Source organism: Oncorhynchus nerka, linkage group LG1 (assembly GCF_034236695.1).
Source record: "Oncorhynchus nerka isolate Pitt River linkage group LG1, Oner_Uvic_2.0, whole genome shotgun sequence".
Taxonomy (NCBI): Eukaryota; Metazoa; Chordata; class Actinopteri; order Salmoniformes; family Salmonidae; genus Oncorhynchus; species Oncorhynchus nerka.
The window spans coordinates 39,654,015-39,675,075 of NC_088396.1; the positions used below are offsets into that span (position 1 = coordinate 39,654,015).

General features: G+C 40.8%; 2 protein-coding genes across 2 annotated transcripts in view; both read right to left on the reverse strand.

Moving 5' to 3' along the window:
• LOC115130564 (adenylate cyclase type 5-like) overlaps positions 1–4,360 on the reverse strand; it is an 87,753-nt gene extending 83,393 nt beyond the window's left edge. The window contains exon 1 of the mRNA XM_065014855.1: positions 3,166–4,360. Coding sequence (XP_064870927.1) covers positions 3,166–4,116 — 951 coding nt within the window. The 5' untranslated portion in view covers positions 4,117–4,360. The remainder of the gene's footprint in view (positions 1–3,165) is intronic.
• A 6,280-nt stretch (positions 4,361–10,640) lies between these two features.
• On the reverse strand, positions 10,641–20,011 carry LOC115130125 (very-long-chain (3R)-3-hydroxyacyl-CoA dehydratase 2-like). Its single transcript, XM_029660922.2, has 7 exons — positions 19,841–20,011; positions 18,038–18,155; positions 16,844–16,862; positions 16,163–16,251; positions 15,575–15,696; positions 14,262–14,440; positions 10,641–11,263 (listed from the first exon to the last, which is right to left on the reverse strand). Exons 1-7 carry the CDS (start codon positions 19,963–19,965, stop codon positions 11,184–11,186), a joined length of 732 nt encoding a protein of 243 aa, XP_029516782.1. The 5' UTR covers positions 19,966–20,011; the 3' UTR covers positions 10,641–11,183.
• Between the last annotated feature and the right edge of the window lie 1,050 nt (positions 20,012–21,061).

Consider the following 21,061-nt stretch of genomic DNA (forward strand, 5'->3'; position numbering starts at 1 on the left):
CTCATGATACAAGCATCATCTGGGGAGCTTATATAAACACACAGCTCCACAGTGGAGAGCTGCTGGGACCTATATAAACACACAGCTCCACAGTGGAGAGCTGCTGGGACCTATATAAACACACAGCTCCACAGTGGAGAGCTGCTGGCTCCACAGAGCTGCTGGGACCTATATAAACACACAGCTCCACAGTGGAGAGCTGCTGGGACCTATATAAACACACAGCTCCACAGTGGAGAGCTGCTGGGACCTATATAAACACACAGCTCCACAGTGGAGAGCTGCTGGGACCTATATAAACACACAGCTCCACAGTGGAGAGCTGCTGGGACCTATATAAACACACAGCTCCACAGCGGAGAGCTGCTGGGACCTATATAAACACACAGCTCCACAGCGGAGAGCTGCTGGGACCTATATAAACACACAGCTCCACAGCGGAGAGCTGCTGGGACCTATATAAACACACAGCTCCACAGCGGAGAGCTGCTGGGACCTATATAAACACACAGCTCCACAGCGGAGAGCTGCTGGGACCTATATAAACACACAGCTCCACAGCGGAGAGCTGCTGGGACCTATATAAACACACAGCTCCACAGCGGAGAGCTGCTGGGACCTATATAAACACACAGCTCCACAGCGGAGAGCTGCTGGGACCTATATAAACACACAGCTCCACAGCGGAGAGCTGCTGGGACCTATATAAACACACAGCTCCACAGCGGAGAGCTGCTGGGACCTATATAAACACACAGCTCCACAGCGGAGAGCTGCTGGGACCTATATAAACACACAGCTCCACAGCGGGACCTGGGACCTATATAAACACACAGCTCCACAGCGGAGAGCTGCTGGGACCTATATAAACACACAGCTCCACAGCGGAGAGCTGCTGGGACCTATATAAACACACAGCTCCACAGCGGAGAGCTGCTGGGACCTATATAAACACACAGCTCCACAGCGGGAGAGCTCCACAGCGGAGAGCTGCTGGGACCTATATAAACACACAGCTCCACAGCGGAGAGCTGCTGGGACCTATATAAACACACAGCTCCACAGCGGAGAGCTGCTGGGACCTATATAAACACACAGCTCCACAGTGGAGAGCTGCTGGGACCTATATAAACACACAGCTCCACAGTGGAGAGCTGCTGGGACCTATATAAACACACAGCTCCACAGTGGAGAGCTGCTGGGACCTATATAAACACACAGCTCCACAGTGGAGAGCTGCTGGGACCTATATAAACACACAGCTCCACAGTGGAGAGCTGCTGGGACCTATATAAACATACAGCTCCACAGTGGAGAGCTGCTGGGACCTATATAAACATACAGCTCCACAGTGGAGAGCTGCTGGGACCTATATAAACAGGGGGAGATCTGATATAGTAAAAACAACAGGATCGTGAGGAAAGAGAAACAAATACAGCAGTCTGTTCCCACACTTAGATATAAGGGTCACATGTCTGTATCACAAACTCTCTGACTGATATAATCAAAAGACAAAGAAAGTGGATTAGACTGATCTAGAATGCTGTATTGGAACACAACACACAACTGACCCATTGTAGCCTATGGGAAAGAGGTGGTATTGTGTGGAGTCTTGTTTTTAAGTTAGAGTTATTTTTTTCACTTGCTCAATAATTCATTTACAAGCCCTTAAATTTCAATAGGGGACTGATGAACACTTTCCATTCCCCAGGTGTGTGAAACAGCAGTTCTTTGGAAGAGCACATATAAAGGGGATACTGCCATTCGGGATGCAGCCTTAGTCTCCTGAATTGTTTTGGGGATATTCTACAGAGCACATGATCTGGGGGGGTTCTCAAACACAACTTCCTTCTGACATAGAACTTGATACTAAAAAAGTCTTATCTCTTACAAACATCCTAAGTCATTTAAGTGGCCTAGCCAAACATTTCCCCTCCCTCAGACACAATCTATAAAGGCCTAGTTTATTGTAAAGCGATTCACATTTCAATAGGACAGACGCAATGATACCAGTCTAAGGCACTGCATTTCAGTGCCAAAGGCGTCACTACAGACTGGTTTGATTGCAGGCTGTATCACAATCAGCGTGATTGGGAGTCCAATAGGGTGGCGCACAATTGGCCCAGTGTCATCCGGGTTAGGGTTTGGCCATCATTGTAAATAACAATTTGTTCTTAACTGACTTGCCTAGTAGTTAAATAAGGTTAAATAAACAAATCAAAATTATTAAATATATCATTAAAACGGCAAATTATCAATAGGAAGCCGAATAATAAGAGGGGAATGAGAGATGACACGCATGGAGTTTTACAAATCAAGAGCTCTGAGCTATGATGGTCAAAGTTTTTAAAATGAATAAAATAGAGCAGTGGGCCTCAACATTTTATTAGGAACATAATAAAACACAAAACAGCATATAACTGTTGTTTCTCTATAGGAATATCATTTGCAAAATCCCAATAACAAAATAACCCCATGTTTCCATCCCAATTCTTCTAAAGTCTACAAACCCGAAACAGTACACACTAACTTCAGGAGGATGCTCATCTGTGCCAGCACTATCATCTCCTTCTGTCTCATAATTCTAGAACTTCTTCTAGAACTGTTATTTTGCCTAAATTCTTAAAACTCCCGTTTTACCCAGTGCGCTCAGATTGGCTTCGTATACGTGTTTTTTCGCTAATATAATATTATAATATTATGGATGCTTTTGCTAATGGTCTTCTCCATGATAACAACTAGGGGACTAGGGGACTGAGCAATGGTCAATCGAGACCGTTTCCGTAGCAACAAGCATCAGCAGCACCTCAAGACAAATTCAGCATCATTATAAGTCACTGTCTATTAACCAGTGAAAAGCGTTGACTGTGGGAAACATTAGTTCTAGCAATAATGAGAGACACTGCATTCCTGTATTCCCTAATGAGTATTCGGTCAATTATGAGAAATTGAATTATCTGCAATAAAATAGGCCTTTGACTCAGCAATTATGCTCCAACCTGGCGTAATAACACTGCCACCTGATGGGAGGCACCCCCTAAATCCATCTTTAAACTAAAAATATTTGGTAGATTATTCCATGCGTAAAGTTACTTTCACGTGTATCAGTTTATTCATGAGTAATAAATGCGTCGCCTAATAAGAAATGTATAAAACAGGACTTACCTGCTTCCATACAAAGGCATCCTTTTCGTTTAACTTCCAAGACCCGACCACATGGATGGCAGACAGTATAACTCCAGTGATAACCGCAGCCCGCATCCGAACCGGGAGCAGTGTGTAAATGACATGGATAAAAAACACTGTCCACCAAATTCCCTCAGAGGCACTTTGCGGATGTACGAGGAGGACCCCGATCACTTGTAATACCAGCACGACTAGAATGACCACATAGCAGACTATCCACATGTGATCCTGATGAAACCCGTTCCGATTGCACACCACCATCAAGATGAGGATAAGTAAGATGGCCAAGGAAAAGACCACAACGTAAGCTATCCGGCATCCTCCCCCCGCGCAATGGAATGTCAGCATGACCGCGCACAGGAGCACCAAAACGGCCATGAGCATAGTCAAACTGCTCTGGTTGAGCCGGAAAAAGTAACGCTGGTACAGCCTCTCCAACTTCTCCGATTGGAATTTCTTGGATCTGAAAATCTGCATCATGCTGCTGCAGCACGCGACCATGGAAATGTGAACTTCGGGCATGAGTTCCTCCTCCTCGGGTTTGGTGCCCTTCACTCTACGGTCCTCCAAGCCCAACTCCACCGATATGGGTCTCACTTCCACGGCTCCATCTGCGTGTTTAGGGGACGATCGGTTGTTTTTTCGGCTCTCCTCTCCAGTGCCATGCTCTTGCCACGCAGACCTAGACCTAAAACTGACCCTGCTAACCATTGTCGTGGCTCGTCCTGGTCTGGGCTGTCGGTCGGGATCATCATCTCCTTCAGTCCATCTGCTGTTCGAACGGGCGAGCTTTTTGCTCGGAGATCTAGCCGAGTATGGGCATCCGTTGGCAATATACTCAGACTCGCCCCAAGCTGATCTCAGTTCAGTCCCTCCCCTCAGCCCAGGCGCACCGACTCCGGGCGGGCTAACACTGTTAGATCGGGACATGGTATTTCTCAGATAAAAATAATAGAAAAAGCAACGCACAGAACCACACACGCGCCTGCTTAAAGTTTCTCATGAAAGCCAACTCGACCCCAAACTTTTTAAGAATTAGGCTATTGTTCTTGTTACAAATGTTGTTACATTTGTTACAATGTTTTCTTCGGCGGCAGGTCTATGAAACGCATGGTAAATCAGCGACGGGTTAATTCTAGAGGTAAGGTAACAATCAGAGGACGTTTAAGTCAATTAAATGTGTCCAGTTGAAAGTCCACTACGGTAGAACAAATGTGTGTCCAGGATACTGTTGAAATGTGATGCATAGGCCTATTCATGACTTTGGATAAATTTGGCAGCAGATGGTAAAATGTTCTGAAAATCACTTAAAATCAATGAAATAGGAAGAAAAGTCACATGGGAGATACGATACGATAACAACAAACGCAACTATGGTGGATAATATATTTCCAGGAGAAGTTCGTTTTAATTAATTATAATCCAAACATGAAGCTCTGTATGCAGAAATGTTGCCGAATGTTGTTATATAGGCCATGGAATAAAAACGTTACACAACTCCAATAGTTGGTCATACAAACATATATTACGTTGCGAATATGTTACCCAAACACTTTATTTAAAAAAAATAATGAAAATAAAAAATGCGATGTTGTGGGGGACAATCCCATATTGACGTCTAGGCTACATTAGTTTTGCGTCTCATCCAGTGCTAGAAGTCGTAGTCGTACACCTGTGCATCTTATTGCAGCCTTGTCGCTGCTTGGATGGTTACATCCTTACAATTAATATGAAAATGTATCCACTCACTACAGTACATCGCTCTGGATAAGAGCATCTGCTAAATTACTCAAATGCAAATGAAATGTAAATTACGAAACCGTCACAGCACGACCCTCGCGCGCTTTCATTGCGGAGCGGAGGGGAGGAAGACTCCGCAATTCCACACACCCAAAAGTCCACACACCGACATCCAAAAAACGGTTCTCATCAGTATTAGCCTATGACTGCATAGTATGACAAACAGCTAAATCCCTGAAGACTCAATCCAGTTTTGATCCATACGATTCATGCAGCACACATCACCCAACGATACCGCAGCATTTGGTCCTCATTCCGTCCCATATTTGTATTCCTGCAACGTCGAACGTAAAGTATTCAGACCGATTGACCGGAATTATTTTTTTTTCTGCGCGCAATCCCTGCAGGGTATGATATGGAGTCATGCATTGTGGTTGTAGGCAGGCATCATCGGTTTACTGCTCGTTGTTGTTGGGTTGCCATTCAACCAAATCTGATTCCGAAAAGTCGGCCTTTTGCTCATTCCCATTGGATATGCAAGAGTATGACTTTCACTTTGAAGCTTTTTTCATTGGCTTTCGACCGTGTCAGTTGGAGACGCGACTCCTGCGCGGTCTCCCGCGTTTGGATAAATGGGCGGGTCTGTGATCACAGCTGGACCTCGAGCGAAAGCAAACTAAACCCCCGATGTGCTGCTGGACCCCTGTGTAGTTTATTTGGTGGGGCATATTGATAAGCAAATAGAAGACAATTGTGTATTTTGCTGTGACCTGTGCAGCAGACCTAATTGATTTTGGGTGTGACTTCTGCCACCCTGGCAACCAAGGGACATTTTCCTTTTATGGTCTCCAGACCAAAGCCTGGAGGAGACTGCTATAAATTTCAGTTGACAGCCCTGTACCTTGCAAGTCAATGTCATTCTTGAGTCAAATGGCCAAGGTATTTGTTGAGTTAGTGAGATATAGACAAGTTGAGCAGTATGGTGGGGCGAAATCTTTATTCTAATAACTTTCCAGACCTGTTCTCTTTCAGTTATCATTTCAACTCATTATATAGTCCATGATAGTAATGGTATGAACATAGGGTTACATAGGTTTAACCTCTTGAAACCACATGTCGATCTAAATTCCGCAATTTTAACGGCATGTTTGTCATATGACCGCTTGGTGACTGTTTTTTTTATACTGAGAGGAGCTCTCTGTTACTCTGTCACATGTATAACTCCTTATATGGCCATAAAAGAACAGGAATCTAAGATCCCAACCACACCAAGTCACCATTTTATATATCCAGTGTTTTTTTCTTTGGTCACCTGATAAACCGATTGCATGAATTACAACCAGGAGAGACAAGATGCTACTGTGTCTACTATCTATATCGCAGCACGTCCTAAGAACATGCTCGTTTTAGATGTGGCATTTGTATCGTAAATCGTAATGACACTGGCTGTGTGTCCAATGACGTCTTACTAATTCTTAACCTAACCTCTTGAAAGGCGGATAGTGTATATGTTTCACTTTCCAGGGACAGGACATTCTGGAAACAAGCATAGTAGGATCACTGAAACTCCACAATGGGAGGGAACTCGATCGCATGTTTCAACATCAGAGTCCATCATACAGTATCATTGCCTTTGTTGGTCAGTGAAACAAATGGATCTGAACAAAACGAACACAAAACACACAGAGTAGGACAGTGCACGTGACCTGTGTCTTTCCGACAGCCCTACTATCTGTCATTTTTTAAATGTAACCTCTATTTAACTAGGAAAGTCAGAAGAACACATTCTTATTTACAATGAAGGCCTACCCTGGCCAAACACTTCCCTAATCCAGATGACGCTGGGCCAATTGTGCATCACCCTATGGAACTCCCGATCACGGCCAATTGTGATACAGCCCGGGATCGAACCAGGGTCTTTAGTGATGCCTCTAGCACTGAGATGCATTGCCTTAGACCGCTGTGCCACTCGGGAGCCCCAAGCATAAAAAAACTACCAACATCTTGATAATTAATTCTGCTGCTTCCCGATGAACAGTTATATTACTGTGGGAATCACAGTGAGGATTAAACCTGTGTCATGACTCTCTTGATCAGGTTACAGGAGACCACAACCCTACAGATTATCTCTCAACCCCAACAGAGGAGGAGAGATCTAGGGGTCTGAAGACGTGGGGGGGTTTTATGGCCCCCACGCCCCTGGTACATCTCAGGCCACAGAAAAATTCCTTTGTCCTGTCACTATAGAGAACCAGCCTCAGAACATTAAACATTAACTTAAGGGATTTTGGAACAAGGGTTTTCATCAGCCACAATGGTGGTCATGACGATAGATAGACTATGAAAATGTATGTCATTTTTGTTCTGTTCTTGAAGATTAATAGATGACGTTATTACAAAAACATTGTAATGTGAAGGGTTTTCCTAGTATATGTTTGATGTTTATACATTGTACGTTGAGAGAATGTTTTGGGGAGGATGAAATGTTAAGTTAGTTGTCTAAAATGGGATTTGAGATAAATCTAGCCCTTGCCTCATTAACTTGGTACACCCAGAGAATTACCCTAAAGGCGGCTACGCCCACTTCTGACCCAAGGGTATAAAACCTGTGAGTATAGAATTTACAATAAGACTACGTGACCCCAGCTGCAGCAGGGTCTTAAAAAGTCAACAAACCCAGAAAGCAACGCAAGTTTAAGGACAAAGAAATCCTTTTCTACCCAAGCTACGGATGAGTAGCTGTGTCTAAGCGGGTGAATTCAAGTCGAACCACCTAGCCTCCATCTCCCATTGAATCGTGGTATCTAAAGGGTTTCATTCCTATGCTGTGAGCTCTGAGCTACAGAGCTGTCTGGCCTCAGAAGACCCCTTCCAGAGAAAGGGGTGAGGGAACAGACTCCTAAGCCAAAAGGACACTGACACCGGGAAGACGGTCAGAGAGGTGCGCCGGAGTAGCGTGTCATCAAACAGCTGAAGGCCTACGCAGAGAATCCCCGGAGATCATTCCCACGTAATTACATCATTATATTCTGACCCATAAGAGCGGCAGTTTAGGGCAAGGCTAGGGTTAGAATAGCATAGCTGACAAATTCACCCAAATGTATATTTCTCTTATGTACTTCTTTTTTTTCTCTCTCTTTTGAAATTCCCATTGTGGGTAACACGTGCCAGTGTGTTGGCCCGTTATACTAAGTTCTAATCAATAGCCTATAATGTGTTTTGTCTATGTGTATCTTTTATCATCATTTTAACTTTTTAATAAGTAAATATTCAACTAAGATTGGTGTGGTACGAATTCATTAGTGGGTCCCGGGTCCGTGCATCAGCATATGCGTTTCGGTCCTCAATGTTGATGTACATAAGGGGCGTGGTGGTCAATATAGAACAACAGGAATCAGATTTATGGGATAAAGTCACCCTGCTAAAGCAGTCGTCCACACGTGCACTGGCAAACCGGGTCTGAATATAGTCATTTATCTAGGGGGAAAGGGTACAACTGTAACATCCTACATGGCTTTGGCATAGAACACTACTGCCATCATGTGAGTGGTAAATGCATGTGTTCCACATCAGTACTGCGTCATCGCTCTCTCACATACACACACAGACAGACACACAGGTACAGTAATCAGATCACAGATGTGGATCATTAAACAATCCTCAAAATAGAGAAAAAAACAACAATCTGTATAACTTCCCATGTTAAGAGTTTATTGTAAATATATAGTTATATCACTAATCATACTTATACAAAGTCTGCTGGTCCCCATGCAAAACGTTTGAATCAAAAAGCTCAGTAGAACCGGTGGATGGAATAGCATTGTGCCATGCTTTTTCCATACTGTAAATTGTACCAAAGTATCATCACTTTGGTACATGCAAATGTACACTCTAAAAAATGGTGTGTTAAAAACAACTCAATGTGGGTTATTTGGTTACCCAGCGCCAGGTAAATATTGGACAGAACACGTGCTGGGTTATTTTGACCCAGTCAGTTGAGTTGCGTGAATAACCCAAAATGTTTGGTTGTCTGGATTACCCAAACATGGGTTCATTTTAAGATCTGTTTTTTTGTAACCATCAATTGGGTTGACTCAGCAGCTTTTTATTTTATTTTTATAAATGTAATTCATTGGTTATTTTCAGGAGGTGTGGCCTACAAGGAGCGTGGTTTTCAGAAAATGTTTGGCCACCTGTAAGAGTAAATGTAATTCCTGTTCATGTTAGGTTTGTATACTGCAAATTCCAATTTTCCTTTAATATTTTTTTGCACATTACATATTCTAATATAATATTCCTAACATTATTTACATATCCCAAAATTGGGATATGCATAAGCACTCGTTCCTCTCACAAGCTTTTCCAACCGTTCTGGCCACGCTTAAATGTCCTCTACTCCAGGGGAATGTTAAATCAAGTTAGTTGGAATGTTGGGTTGTTGTTGATGTACTAAAGGCACCTTCAGTTCACATTGCTAGCTCAACTCTTTCATAGGGGTGTAGACTACATTTAAGGTCAACAAAGAACAGAAACACAGGAACTCAACAACGACCAGGACAATGGGACATTTTGAGAAAAGGAGGGAAACAGACATTATTTATGAGAAAAATGCCTTGCATATAGTAGGCCTTTAACAGCATCATTCAGGGTATCATGAATATACGCAGCTCAAAGAACATCAGGCCAGTGTGAGGTAACTCCTGATCGATGTCTACAACTGCATGCAGAGATGCAGTCCCACAGACAGGGATCACTACTCAAACACAACATGGACACTTTTTTTTAGGCTAACAGGTATTCATTTGGATGTGAACAGTAACTGCACTGCACGAGCATTGACTGCTCAAAGAACCAGATTTTAATTTCAGCTACTAAATTGTTGTAGAACAATTGTGAAAGACAAACTACATTTTGTGGACTTAAAAATGGTTCTAAAACAATTTAGTAGCTGAAACGAAAATCTGGTTCTTTGAGCAGTCAATGCTCGTGCAGTGCAGTTACTGTTCACATCCAAATGAATACCTTTCAGCTTTTTACAATGTACTCATATGCAAAATCATTTCTCAGTTAACTTCTAAGCCAGGGAGATGGAAAGAAACTCTGAACCACACACAGAAACTCCTGACTGACTCCCAGCTCTCTCTGTTTGTTGTTAGATTTAACTCATTGGAAATGCATGACTACAAGCTCTGTAATTCAATTGGCTCCCGTGTCTAGGCAAGCTTCCTGTCAATCAGTTCATGTCCTGGGACTCTACCATAGTTCAACACAGACCTTTAATTTAAAAAAATGAATAAATAGTCAGAAATGGCTGGTGGGTGGTTAGCTCTTCAATATGTTTTCAAAGCAATGTCCAGCAGTGTCTTGGTCCAACGTCACACGAAGACAACCTTTAGTTTTAAAGCTTAAATTAAATAATTGAGTTTCCTCTGAAAATATACAAAAGAAAGCACAAGTACATTTACAACTGGTCCACCTATCAATGTACTATCCACTCTACGTCATGGAGGCCTACCCCTACAAATCAATAACCAACCCACAATCAACATTAATATATTAATGTAAAGAAACCCTATGGTCCAAATACTCAACTAATAATGTCAACAACAAAAAAATCCTAAACATAAAAGCAAGAACCTATCTTATGACAATAAGCACTCAGTTACTTCAGTTAGTACTTGAGTATTTGAAAAGAAAACTATGTAAACACAGAATAAAATAAAATTGTTTTATTACACCAAAACAAGGAATTTGATCAGAAGTTCTGCAGATAAAAAATAAATGACTCAAATAATATAACAGGCATAGTGGTCAGTTGAGAGTCAGACTAATATGGAACCTTCTATCTTAACAAAAATAACAACTATTCATTTGAGCACAAAGCATTTCTGCATCCCAAATTACACTTTATTCCCAATATAGTGTCCAACTTTTGACCAGGGACCATAAGGCTTATAAAGAAAACAAAAAACAGTTTGTATATTGTAAATGACTTGAGCATCTGATTAACCAGGCAACAGTCTAAAACTGACCCAAGTGATTACCAAGAACCATTGTTAGATCGATCATCCCCATTCCCCATGTTATTTTCTTGATCTGAAAAAGAGATGGCTTTCTATGATATTTCAACAAGCAGACATAAAAAATAAAAAATATATATTAAAAAAACATGCTTGGCCAATTTAAAAGGTTCTGGTCTTTTTCCATTCCTGCCTGTGTCATGAAGTCATCAGGCTGCTGTGTGTCATTGTGTTTGTTTACTCTGTTTTGTACTCCTCCACATGGCACAAGACTTTCTTCCTCTGACGCATCATGTGGAAGTAGAGCTGAGGAAACACTGGAAAGAAAACAGTCAGATCAACAACAAGGAACCATAGAGTCATACTCAGAACTATCAATTTAAGTGTGTTGACAGTAATACATGGGATTTTTACAGTGCTATTATAAAACCCTTTTTTCCTCTTCCACACAATGAATTCATGAGCGGTTTCATAAAATGATGAATGCTAAAATGGGTCCCCATAAGATCTATAGCAGGAGTCTACAACCTTTTCTAGCATGAAAGGTACTTTTTAAAAATGAAACGTCGCCAGCTACTCTTTTTTTTAAGGCTTTCAAATAGGCACATCATTCTCCTCTACCCTGAAACTCTTCCCTGGGGCCATGGTATAGAAGAGATGTGTTCTGTCAATATACTGTTCCTGGTAATATTATGGTTAATAAACAGTATTTAGCATGACAGGCCACATCAAATTATCTTTGTATTTTCCAGAATTCTATTTTCTCAGTTTGATTGTAGTTTTTTTTACTCTCAATATAACAATTATTCATATACAGAAAAAATGAAAATGTATGTTCCGAGTCCACATCAATGCTTTAATCACATTTTTGAAGTACGGAAGAAGAAAAAAATAACAAAATGTAGATTTTTTGGGGTGTAATTCCCCATTAATTGAGCATCTATCAAGAGAAGAATGTGTCAGTCTAGAAAGGTTGCTGCTGTTAGGACGAATGTATCAGAAAATGTCATGGCAGAGTTTGCAATACAATGGCCACCAAAATTGATACAATGAATATATATAGTTCTGTCAGCCTTCTTTGCAGTGTACACATAATGGAGAAAGTTTATAGGGAACGTCTTTCCGTCTACCCACAAGACGCCGGTTTTCACTACCTGGCTATTTACGGACTGATAGACAAACTCGCACCAAACAGACACAGGCAATATTGATGGAAATGAATTGGCAAATATTGTGTTACGTTTAAATTTAAGCCAATAGTGGCTAACCAGAGGTGGGATAATGTCAATGTGGCTTTGATTGGATAGTAGCTGGGAGCTTTATGTTTATGACAGTTTGCCATGGAAAACATGAAAAAAAGGCAAGTACTTTCAGATTTGATTGGTGAGCTACTCGTAGGTGGGCTGAGCTCGCAATCTACCTGTTGGAGACCCCTGATCTAGAGTAAGCAAGCACAAAGTGCAAGGTAGAATATTATAATTCACAGCACGAAGCTGATTTACCTTAGACATAGCTAGGTCTTTCCACAAATAGAGTGCATTTTGGGTAGTGTAACTTGGTAAAAACAAAAATGGTTTTAAATCACCTAATTTTAACATTCTGTCTTAAAGAGTATATGTTCAACTCCATAAAAAAACATGTTCCCCCACCTCAGGGGTTAAATCAAATAAAAAGACTATAGTAATTGCCAATAAAGCAGCATTAAAGAAACAGGCTTGACTGTAACAGTACCGACTGACAGGGTTGAGGTTTTCATCTTAAAAGTCAGCCATAAATCCCCTTGTGACAGGAGGAATGGAAGCTTGTGTGCAACCCGGGAGGGGCAATTGAATGCAAGCTTCACATGTTTTTTAATATATTTTTTAAAAGGATCAGACCCTTTTTTTCAATTTTCACCTAAAATTACAAGCAAGCAAGGATATGCAAATTCTTGATACCATTTGAAAGGAAACACTGAAGTTTGTGGAAATGTGAAATTAATCTAGGAGAATAACACATTAGATCTGGTAAAATATAATACAAACAAAAAAACATGCGTTTTCTATTTTGAAATGCAAGAGAATAGCCATAGAGTTAGGATCATAGGTGTAATTTAGATTTTGTCCAGAAGATGGCAGCAGTGTGTGTACAAAGTTTCAGACTGATCCAGTGAATAATTACATTACTACACAATATTTTGTATCAAGTCTGCCAAGAGTTTACCCAAATGTGCCGAATTGGTCAATTTATACATTTTCAAGTACATAACTATAAAGAACATACAACAATGCTATGGTAATAAAACATTTACGTTTACACTCCCAAGAATCTCATACATGAATCATTAGCTTCCCTACAGAAAACACACCAACTTTCACACATCTAGATGGCCGGGCAGGGTGGGTGTGGAGCCGGAGACAGCAGTGGGGTCAAACTGTAGACCCTAGTTCCTACTTTTGAATATAAAATGGATTTTATCAAATAAAACTATGCTACATTTTATCTCTGGGACCCTCAGGATGACAAATCAGAGCAAGATTAGTGAATTTAAGTACATTATTTACCTTCAGAGGAGATTAAATCAAACCAGTTGCAGTGGTAAAAGTGTTTTGTTGTGCACTATCCTCAAAACCATAGCATGGTATTGTTTTTCTGTAATAGCTACTGTAAAATTGGACACTGCAATTAGATTAACAGCTTAAATTATTTTCTGCCCATATAAAACATGTCTATGTCCCGTAGTTGTATGTTGTATACAACGTTTTCTGCTCACATTAATCGCACATTGAGCAACAACCATCCCGGTTTAGGGACACCGATCCCGTAGAGGTAAAAAAATGTCATGCCTATCTATGGGTAACAGGGTTGACATGTTATGCTTGACACACTCAGTTTTCCACCATAAAACACCAGAAAAATGGTCAGTTCACATAACAGGGTTGACCTAAAAATGAGGGACACATGTCAATTAATCACATGATGAAATCAATAAAAATCTTCAGAAATGACTGTCAAAGCAAGAATATAACTAGGGCTTTACAATGATGGTGAAAACCACTACATTTCAAGTTAAGTGGGTTAAAAATTGTCCTAGAAGTCGGAAAAACATGACGAAGGTACTTTAGCAAGTCTTTTTTCATATAGAAAAATCAGATTTATTGAATTTTCCACGTGGTCACTTCATTTAATATAACAGGCTTTTAAAATGCAATATTGGTGAACAATTTCTACTTAGAATACCAAAGGGATGCAAAATGTACTCTATTCGTGGAACAACCCAGCTACAGTAGTACTGTACATCAGTGGTGTATTGTGGTGGGTAGGAGAGAGACTTACATGGAATGTAGGAGACCATGGTGAGGATGAGGAAGGTGTGGTAGTCGAATGAGAAGTTGTACTTGTTGGGAAGGGTGACAGAGTAGAGGCCTGTCTTCTGAACGTAGGGCAGGGCAGCATAGACAGTCAGCAGTTCGCCAGTTACTCCCATGGGGTACAGCACTAGGAAGAATGTGTACCTGGAGAGATTTTATTTCATTTTTTTAGAAACCCTTTATTGTCACCATTTAGCTACTGGAAAGAGGGAGAGGAGGCATCACTGGTAAACAGGAACTAGCACACCAAATGGGTAGCTCATGAAGATAACACTTTACATTTTACAAGTTGCTTGTAGTAGTAACGCTGTATATTACAATAGTAACATTGTATTATCATTAGTTATATCATTAGTATTGCATAGTAATGTAGTGAGACCTGATCTAAATCACTGAGGCTAATCTTGGCACCTTTAGTTGAATTTCTCACCTATGTGACGCTACCTGTCATATACCTCAAATCACTGAGGCTAATCTTGGCACCCTTAGTTGAATTTCTCACCTATGTGACGCTACCTGTCATATACCTCAATCTGCCTTTGAAAAGCAAATTGAATGTGAAAAGAGCAAAGCACCAGAACATTGGCCGACATTGGGAGAAGATTCATCAACATTTTCTACCCGGCAACAAAAGAAGGTCCTCCCCACCAGTAGGCTACTGGAGCTCGCTAAGACTTTGTTGCCATGGTTGTGACTGAGAAAAAAAATATTATGGAGGTGGAGTGTCATAACAGTTTCAAACAGTCCCATGTTCCATCATTCTATATTTAACTTCCATGGACACATATAGAATAAGAAAGCCTCCAGGGATAAAGTCAAAGTTTCCCTACCATTTAAAATATGGCTTTTGTTTTACTGCTTTCAATCCTGAATGTTGCTTTATGGCCTTAGACTTTTAGTGAATAAATAGAGGGGTGTTTTTGGACCCACGTATTCAAAGGACACAGATCATTACACTGTATTTATTTATACCTGTCCAAGTCAAATCAAATGTTATTAGTCACATGCGCAGAATACATTGAAATGCTTTCTTTTGAGCCCCTAACCAACAATGCAGTTTAAAAACCCCCAGATAAGAATAAGAAATAAAAGTAACATGTAAAAAATAAGGTACAAACAATGCAAAGAAACAAACAGAAAGCACAATTGGTTGGGGACATAAAACTTCAGCCTTCTTCTCCGGCGCCAGGGTTATGCCATAGAGATACATCATATGCATTCAAACATATCATATATTCAATATCATGACTGTGTTCTATTTCATTATGTGAGCCTTACCGTGCCCATTTGATGAGGTAGGGCAGGTGGTTGAGCAGACTGAAAGTGTAGAAGGAGTAACGGATGATCTCTGTGATGGTCCAGGCTGACACAAAGAGCAGGACACTGTCTTCATTCTGGACCTGTAGGGACCACACAGGCACCAGACAAGCATGAGGGTGGGAAACAGGAAGCACTCTAGCAGGAGATAGACGGGGGTTATGGCAGAATCGTGCAGTTTGTAGCACCCACTACATACAGCATTCTATAGTAACTTTGCATCTCATGACAGGCATGGAGACAGAGACACAAGTCAGCACAAGTTAAAAAGCTAAACTCAGTCTTGGTAAGTTAACATAGATTCAAATGCTCACAAACATATAGAAAGTTTGAATGTTTCAGAGCTCACAAGCATGTCAGTGTTATTCACCATGTTGGTTTCAAGCATGTTTACTATTTCAGGCTCACAGACCTTAGTGTCTCCGCAAAGCTCTTTCTTTGGGACGAAGACAACTGCTGACGTAAAAAGGACTTTAGAAATAAATGCCATTGATTGATTGACACTGATGCACATAGAGATAAGGGATAAGAGAAAGAGAAGAGACGTACCTCTCGAACACTGTGTGTCACGGCCCAGGTGAGGAAGACTCGTGACAAGACCTGAAACCCTGTTAAAACTACTGAGGACGGCACGATCCCTGGAGCAGAAGACAACACAATGGTTAGAGAAGATGTATCACCTCACATCAGTTTTACCACGTTTTAGAGCACGGTGATATGGAGAAAATTATATGATTTCAATTAGCCAATCAAGAGTTGACAACAAATAAAAAAGTATGCTACAAAGAATGATAAATAGGTAGCAAAACCTAATGCACAGTAGCAATATTAGCTCATTCAAATACAGTAGCATTCAACTGTATAACTCTATAGTACATGAGAATACATGCTATGGTGTGGCATCGGTGTTTGGCCAGTAGAGAGTAGCAGAGAACAAGGCCAGGAGTGGACAGACAGCTGCAGTATGTGAAAGGTCAGGTTTAGCTTTAAATCCCAGATAATGAGTAGTGGACTGTGAACCGGGAATGCCACGACCACAACGTAGCAGGGCCAGGCTGTTATCAGGCTTAGCTTATCCACCATCTTCTATATAGACTCTGAGCTGAGGGAATGGCTTTTTGTAGTAGGCCTATAGCTCCACATGCCTGGTTTAGTCATAAAGAAATACCACTATGTGGTCACCCTTGAACCTGTATGGTACTTTCAACAGGAGCAGAAGAATGAACTTACCTACTGCACAGTGCAATACCTGAGGGGAAAGGAAAATAACTTAATACATAAACACAACACATGGTCAGTGAACATACTAAACATGCAATAATATAATTTCCTAAATAAATACTCAAGCTGAATTGTTATAATAATGTTGCTGTAACACAGCTACGATATACTGTATGTAAAAATTCCTCAAATTGTTCTTCAATGAACCATGGTTAAAAATTTAAATAAGATGGTTGTTGGAACACAATAGATATGTGCACCAATACAGTTCTTTCCACTAGTCAAGGAATAGACAAAAGCCTACACTAGTCTCTAAACCTAATCACAGCACAGGAAATGGCCCGTGTTTGAAGACGTTTTTATGAATGATTGGAGTTAGTATGACTGAGAGGACAATTACCCGGTAGACAGAGCTGGAGTTCCACTAGGCCTAATCCTTATCTCTGTGTTACAGTATGGCTGGCTGGAGAGGATCACACTAACACCCTACTAGGTATTCGTACTGAGTAGAGTAGGACAGAGGTGGAAGAGGGGAAAGGCCAAGGCCAGTCACTATGGAGGACTTATTATAAAACATTTAAAAAATTAACAGCACTGTGAGACTAAACATTCCTGCCATTAAGTTGTATTCGTACAGTAGGGGACATAACCAACTCACCACCCACAGAAAGCGATGAGTCTGTTCTATTTACCCTTCTCTGAATAAAAGCTTGTATTCAGTGGGGAGAAAACATTTGGAAGGGAGTGAAATTCACATGTTGTTATTAGTCATTTAGCAGGCGTTCCTATCCAGAGCAACTAGTGCATTCATCTTAAGAATGCTAGGTGAGACAACAACATATCACAATCATAGCAAGTATATTTCCCCTCAACAAAGTATAAAAAGACATTGTTGTAAGTTTGTTAATGTTTTTAAATAAGGGGGGGGGGGGCACTACCGAATAACGTTTTGCTAGTGTACCTAATGAACATGACCCAGGTCTGACCTATACAACAGAGACTCTGGGGGTATTCATTACGGAAACCATTTACTGTTTAAGAACCAAACGGAAGCAAATGGAACGAAACAGGGAGGGACCTACCTGAATTTGTCCAATAGAAACTCTCGTCTGTATTTTTAGTTTAGAGTAAACGTTTCCTGTTGCAAAACGTTTTGCAACAGAATCTGCATAACAATTGCACCCTTGGCCTACAGCCACTCACCTCCAGAAGAGCTCCGGTCTGGAAAAACTTCAGTGGTTTCTCTATAGAGTAGTACAGGCCATGGTAGCTGCCTCTGGCCAAGTAGGCCCGCACCAGGCCCACGGCTATGACCAGCCACCTGGAAGAACACACAGATTTTCATTTAGCTCATTTAGCCAGGATAGTCCACTCAGTAACAAATGGCACTATTGTCCAAGGAGTCCTGGGTGGGAATATGTTTCTGATATAAAAGAATAGCCTCAGTTTGCTCTTAGAGGACAGGGTAAAGCAAAACAGTCCAACCACGTAGAACGGAGGCCCAATACATAGATACTTCTATCTGCATCTGCATAATGATATACTTGAATAGGCATGATTGGTATGAGTGACTGAGGTTTTGAACAGATAGAAACTCATCTACTAAATAAAGTAATAGAAACTGAGCAGGCTACATAGCTCCTGAAAAGGCAGGATGTACCCCACTGTAGCTGGTATTCAATAGACAGAGAAAGCATGACACAGGGCAAATATCACCTCACCAGACAGGAAACAGAGGGGGGGGAGCATTTCATATCACTCTGTAAGTAAATTCATTACACTCCATTTAGTATGAAGTTTGGTATAGTTACATAAGACAATGGTTACTTAAGGCAAAAAAAGAAAGGAGGGTGGTTGGTAGGGGTAGATGAGTGGGAGTATAACGGGAATGTCAACTTTAGCATCTATTCAACTACTTTTAAGCTACTTTACAACTACTTAGCTAACCCTTCACTTAACCCTAACCCTTGAACCTAACTTAACCCTAACCCCTAGCCTAGCTAACATTAGCCATCTAGCTAGAATTAGTAACTTCTCATGCATTTTGCAAATCCGTAACATATGGTACATTTTTCAAATTCATAACATATAATACGAATTGTAATTTATAACATACCATACGAAATGTAACATATCATACCAAATGCTGTGTCTTGCATTTACATACTCAATAATACAAAATGATCTGAGACCAGGTTGTGTAAAGTCACCTAACTGGTCAGGATGGGAGAGCATCCATAATTCTTGTGCAATTTCTTTCACAACAACTTTGTGTCATAATAACCTCAGTGAAATCAGAGATATTGCCAGTACATTTTAGTCAAAGCAATACAAATATGTATTTAATGTAACCAATTATGATTAGATTGAAACTACATGCAGTATAGCTATAACTGTACATAATGACACCGTGGACGCCAATTGTTTCTTGAAATACACCATTCACGGGATTCAGTACATTTTATTTAACTAGACAAGTCAGTTAAGAACAAATTCTTATTTACAATGACGGCCTACACCGGCCAAACCCGGACGACGCTGGATCAATTGTGCGCCGCCCTATGGGATTTCCTTCACAACAACTTTGTGTCATAATAACCTAAGTGAAAATCAGAGATATTGCCAGCACATTTTAGTGGAAGCAATACACAAATGTATTTATTTTTTAACTCTAGGCAACATAATTGCAGAGTATTTTAGACGCGCACTCGGCAACAATGTAACCAAAGACACTGACAATTGATACATTCCCGACGAAGTCGGTTACAAAGTAACAACACAGAAGTTCAGTGTGTGGCTGAGTTGAATTGCTACAGTGTAGCTGAAGGCAGCACAATGAAACGAGGCATTATTGTGCAACATATCCATAAAAACAGTTCGGGATCGAGTCTCGTAATAGGCGCGTGTCTTCTTCCCAAGCCATTCACTATGGCATTTCATGCACCCTTGCACCCAAATGTCGTCAAGTAGCCTACAACAAGAAGTGTATCAGAATTATGTACATACCCAGCTGTCATAACCACGTTATATATAACCAGATACGCCGTAGCCAGTGCACCCGGTCCCCTCTTTTTCTTCGGGGCCACATCACTGTGCGCCGTCTTCGTGGTCCCCATAGCAGGTGCCGACATGACTGAACCCCACTTGGCGCTGCCGGATAAGTGTACCGGATGGTACTAGTATTCTACAAGCAGCACAAACTGTGACGTCACTTTCACATGGCAATGAGGAAACCTTCTAAATAAAAGCCTGCATTTCAAAACATTTCAATGTGGATAACTCATTCAAATTATATTGAATTTTAATCAATAGCCACGTTTATTGTGACAACAAGAAAATGCAATAAGTAAAGAAGAAATATGGTTTTAAAAACATTTTTTAAGACCAATAATGAAAATAATGCAATATTGACACTGGTATGTTGCGATTATTGGGCTGTAGAGAGAAAAATGGTCTACCTGTCTCAGCTAAAGTGGGGTGGGAAATACTCAGTAGGGTCTCTACTAACCAAATATGCTACGTTTTGGAGGGGGACTGTGTCATACAAACCAGCAGCACTTCATTATCTACCCCTTCCATAGCCCCCAATGCAATGCACTGTAATAGACTGTACATGGTATACATATGGGCTTTTAGAGAGAAAGCTTTTACCTGTCTCAGCTAAAGTGCATGGGAAACTTGAACTTTAACTCTATTATGTTGCTTACCCGGTTTGCTTCCAGTGTGAAATCAAATGAAAATTTAGACAGACAAAATGTAATCAATGATGAAATGGCATACATGTTAACAACCCAGATGAATTTAATGGCGATGGTAATGGGTGCATCTTTACAGATTTAAATCAGCTCTTGGCCAGCCTTGACATGTGCCAAAACATGCATATGGAAGCAAGCACAACATGAGTCTGAAATGCACTTTTCACCTATTTTATACTTTATTTTTAAAAATGTTGTTTTAACTTGTGCTCCTTCCCTTGTGCTCCTTCCAACCTCCCTTTCAATTATTGGGTAGAATTTCCAAAATAAATCTCTAATTTGATAGGCCTACCTGTAAAAGGGGAGGGGTGTCATATCCCCTCAACCAGTATAAAAGAGAATTAAAGGATAGACTACTTCCCCTTCAGAAATACCTGGCATTACAGTATCTGATACTGCATGGATGTGACACTTAACTATTAATTTTCTCATTGGTGCCCCAATATAATGCCTTTGCTGACCTTGAAAGATA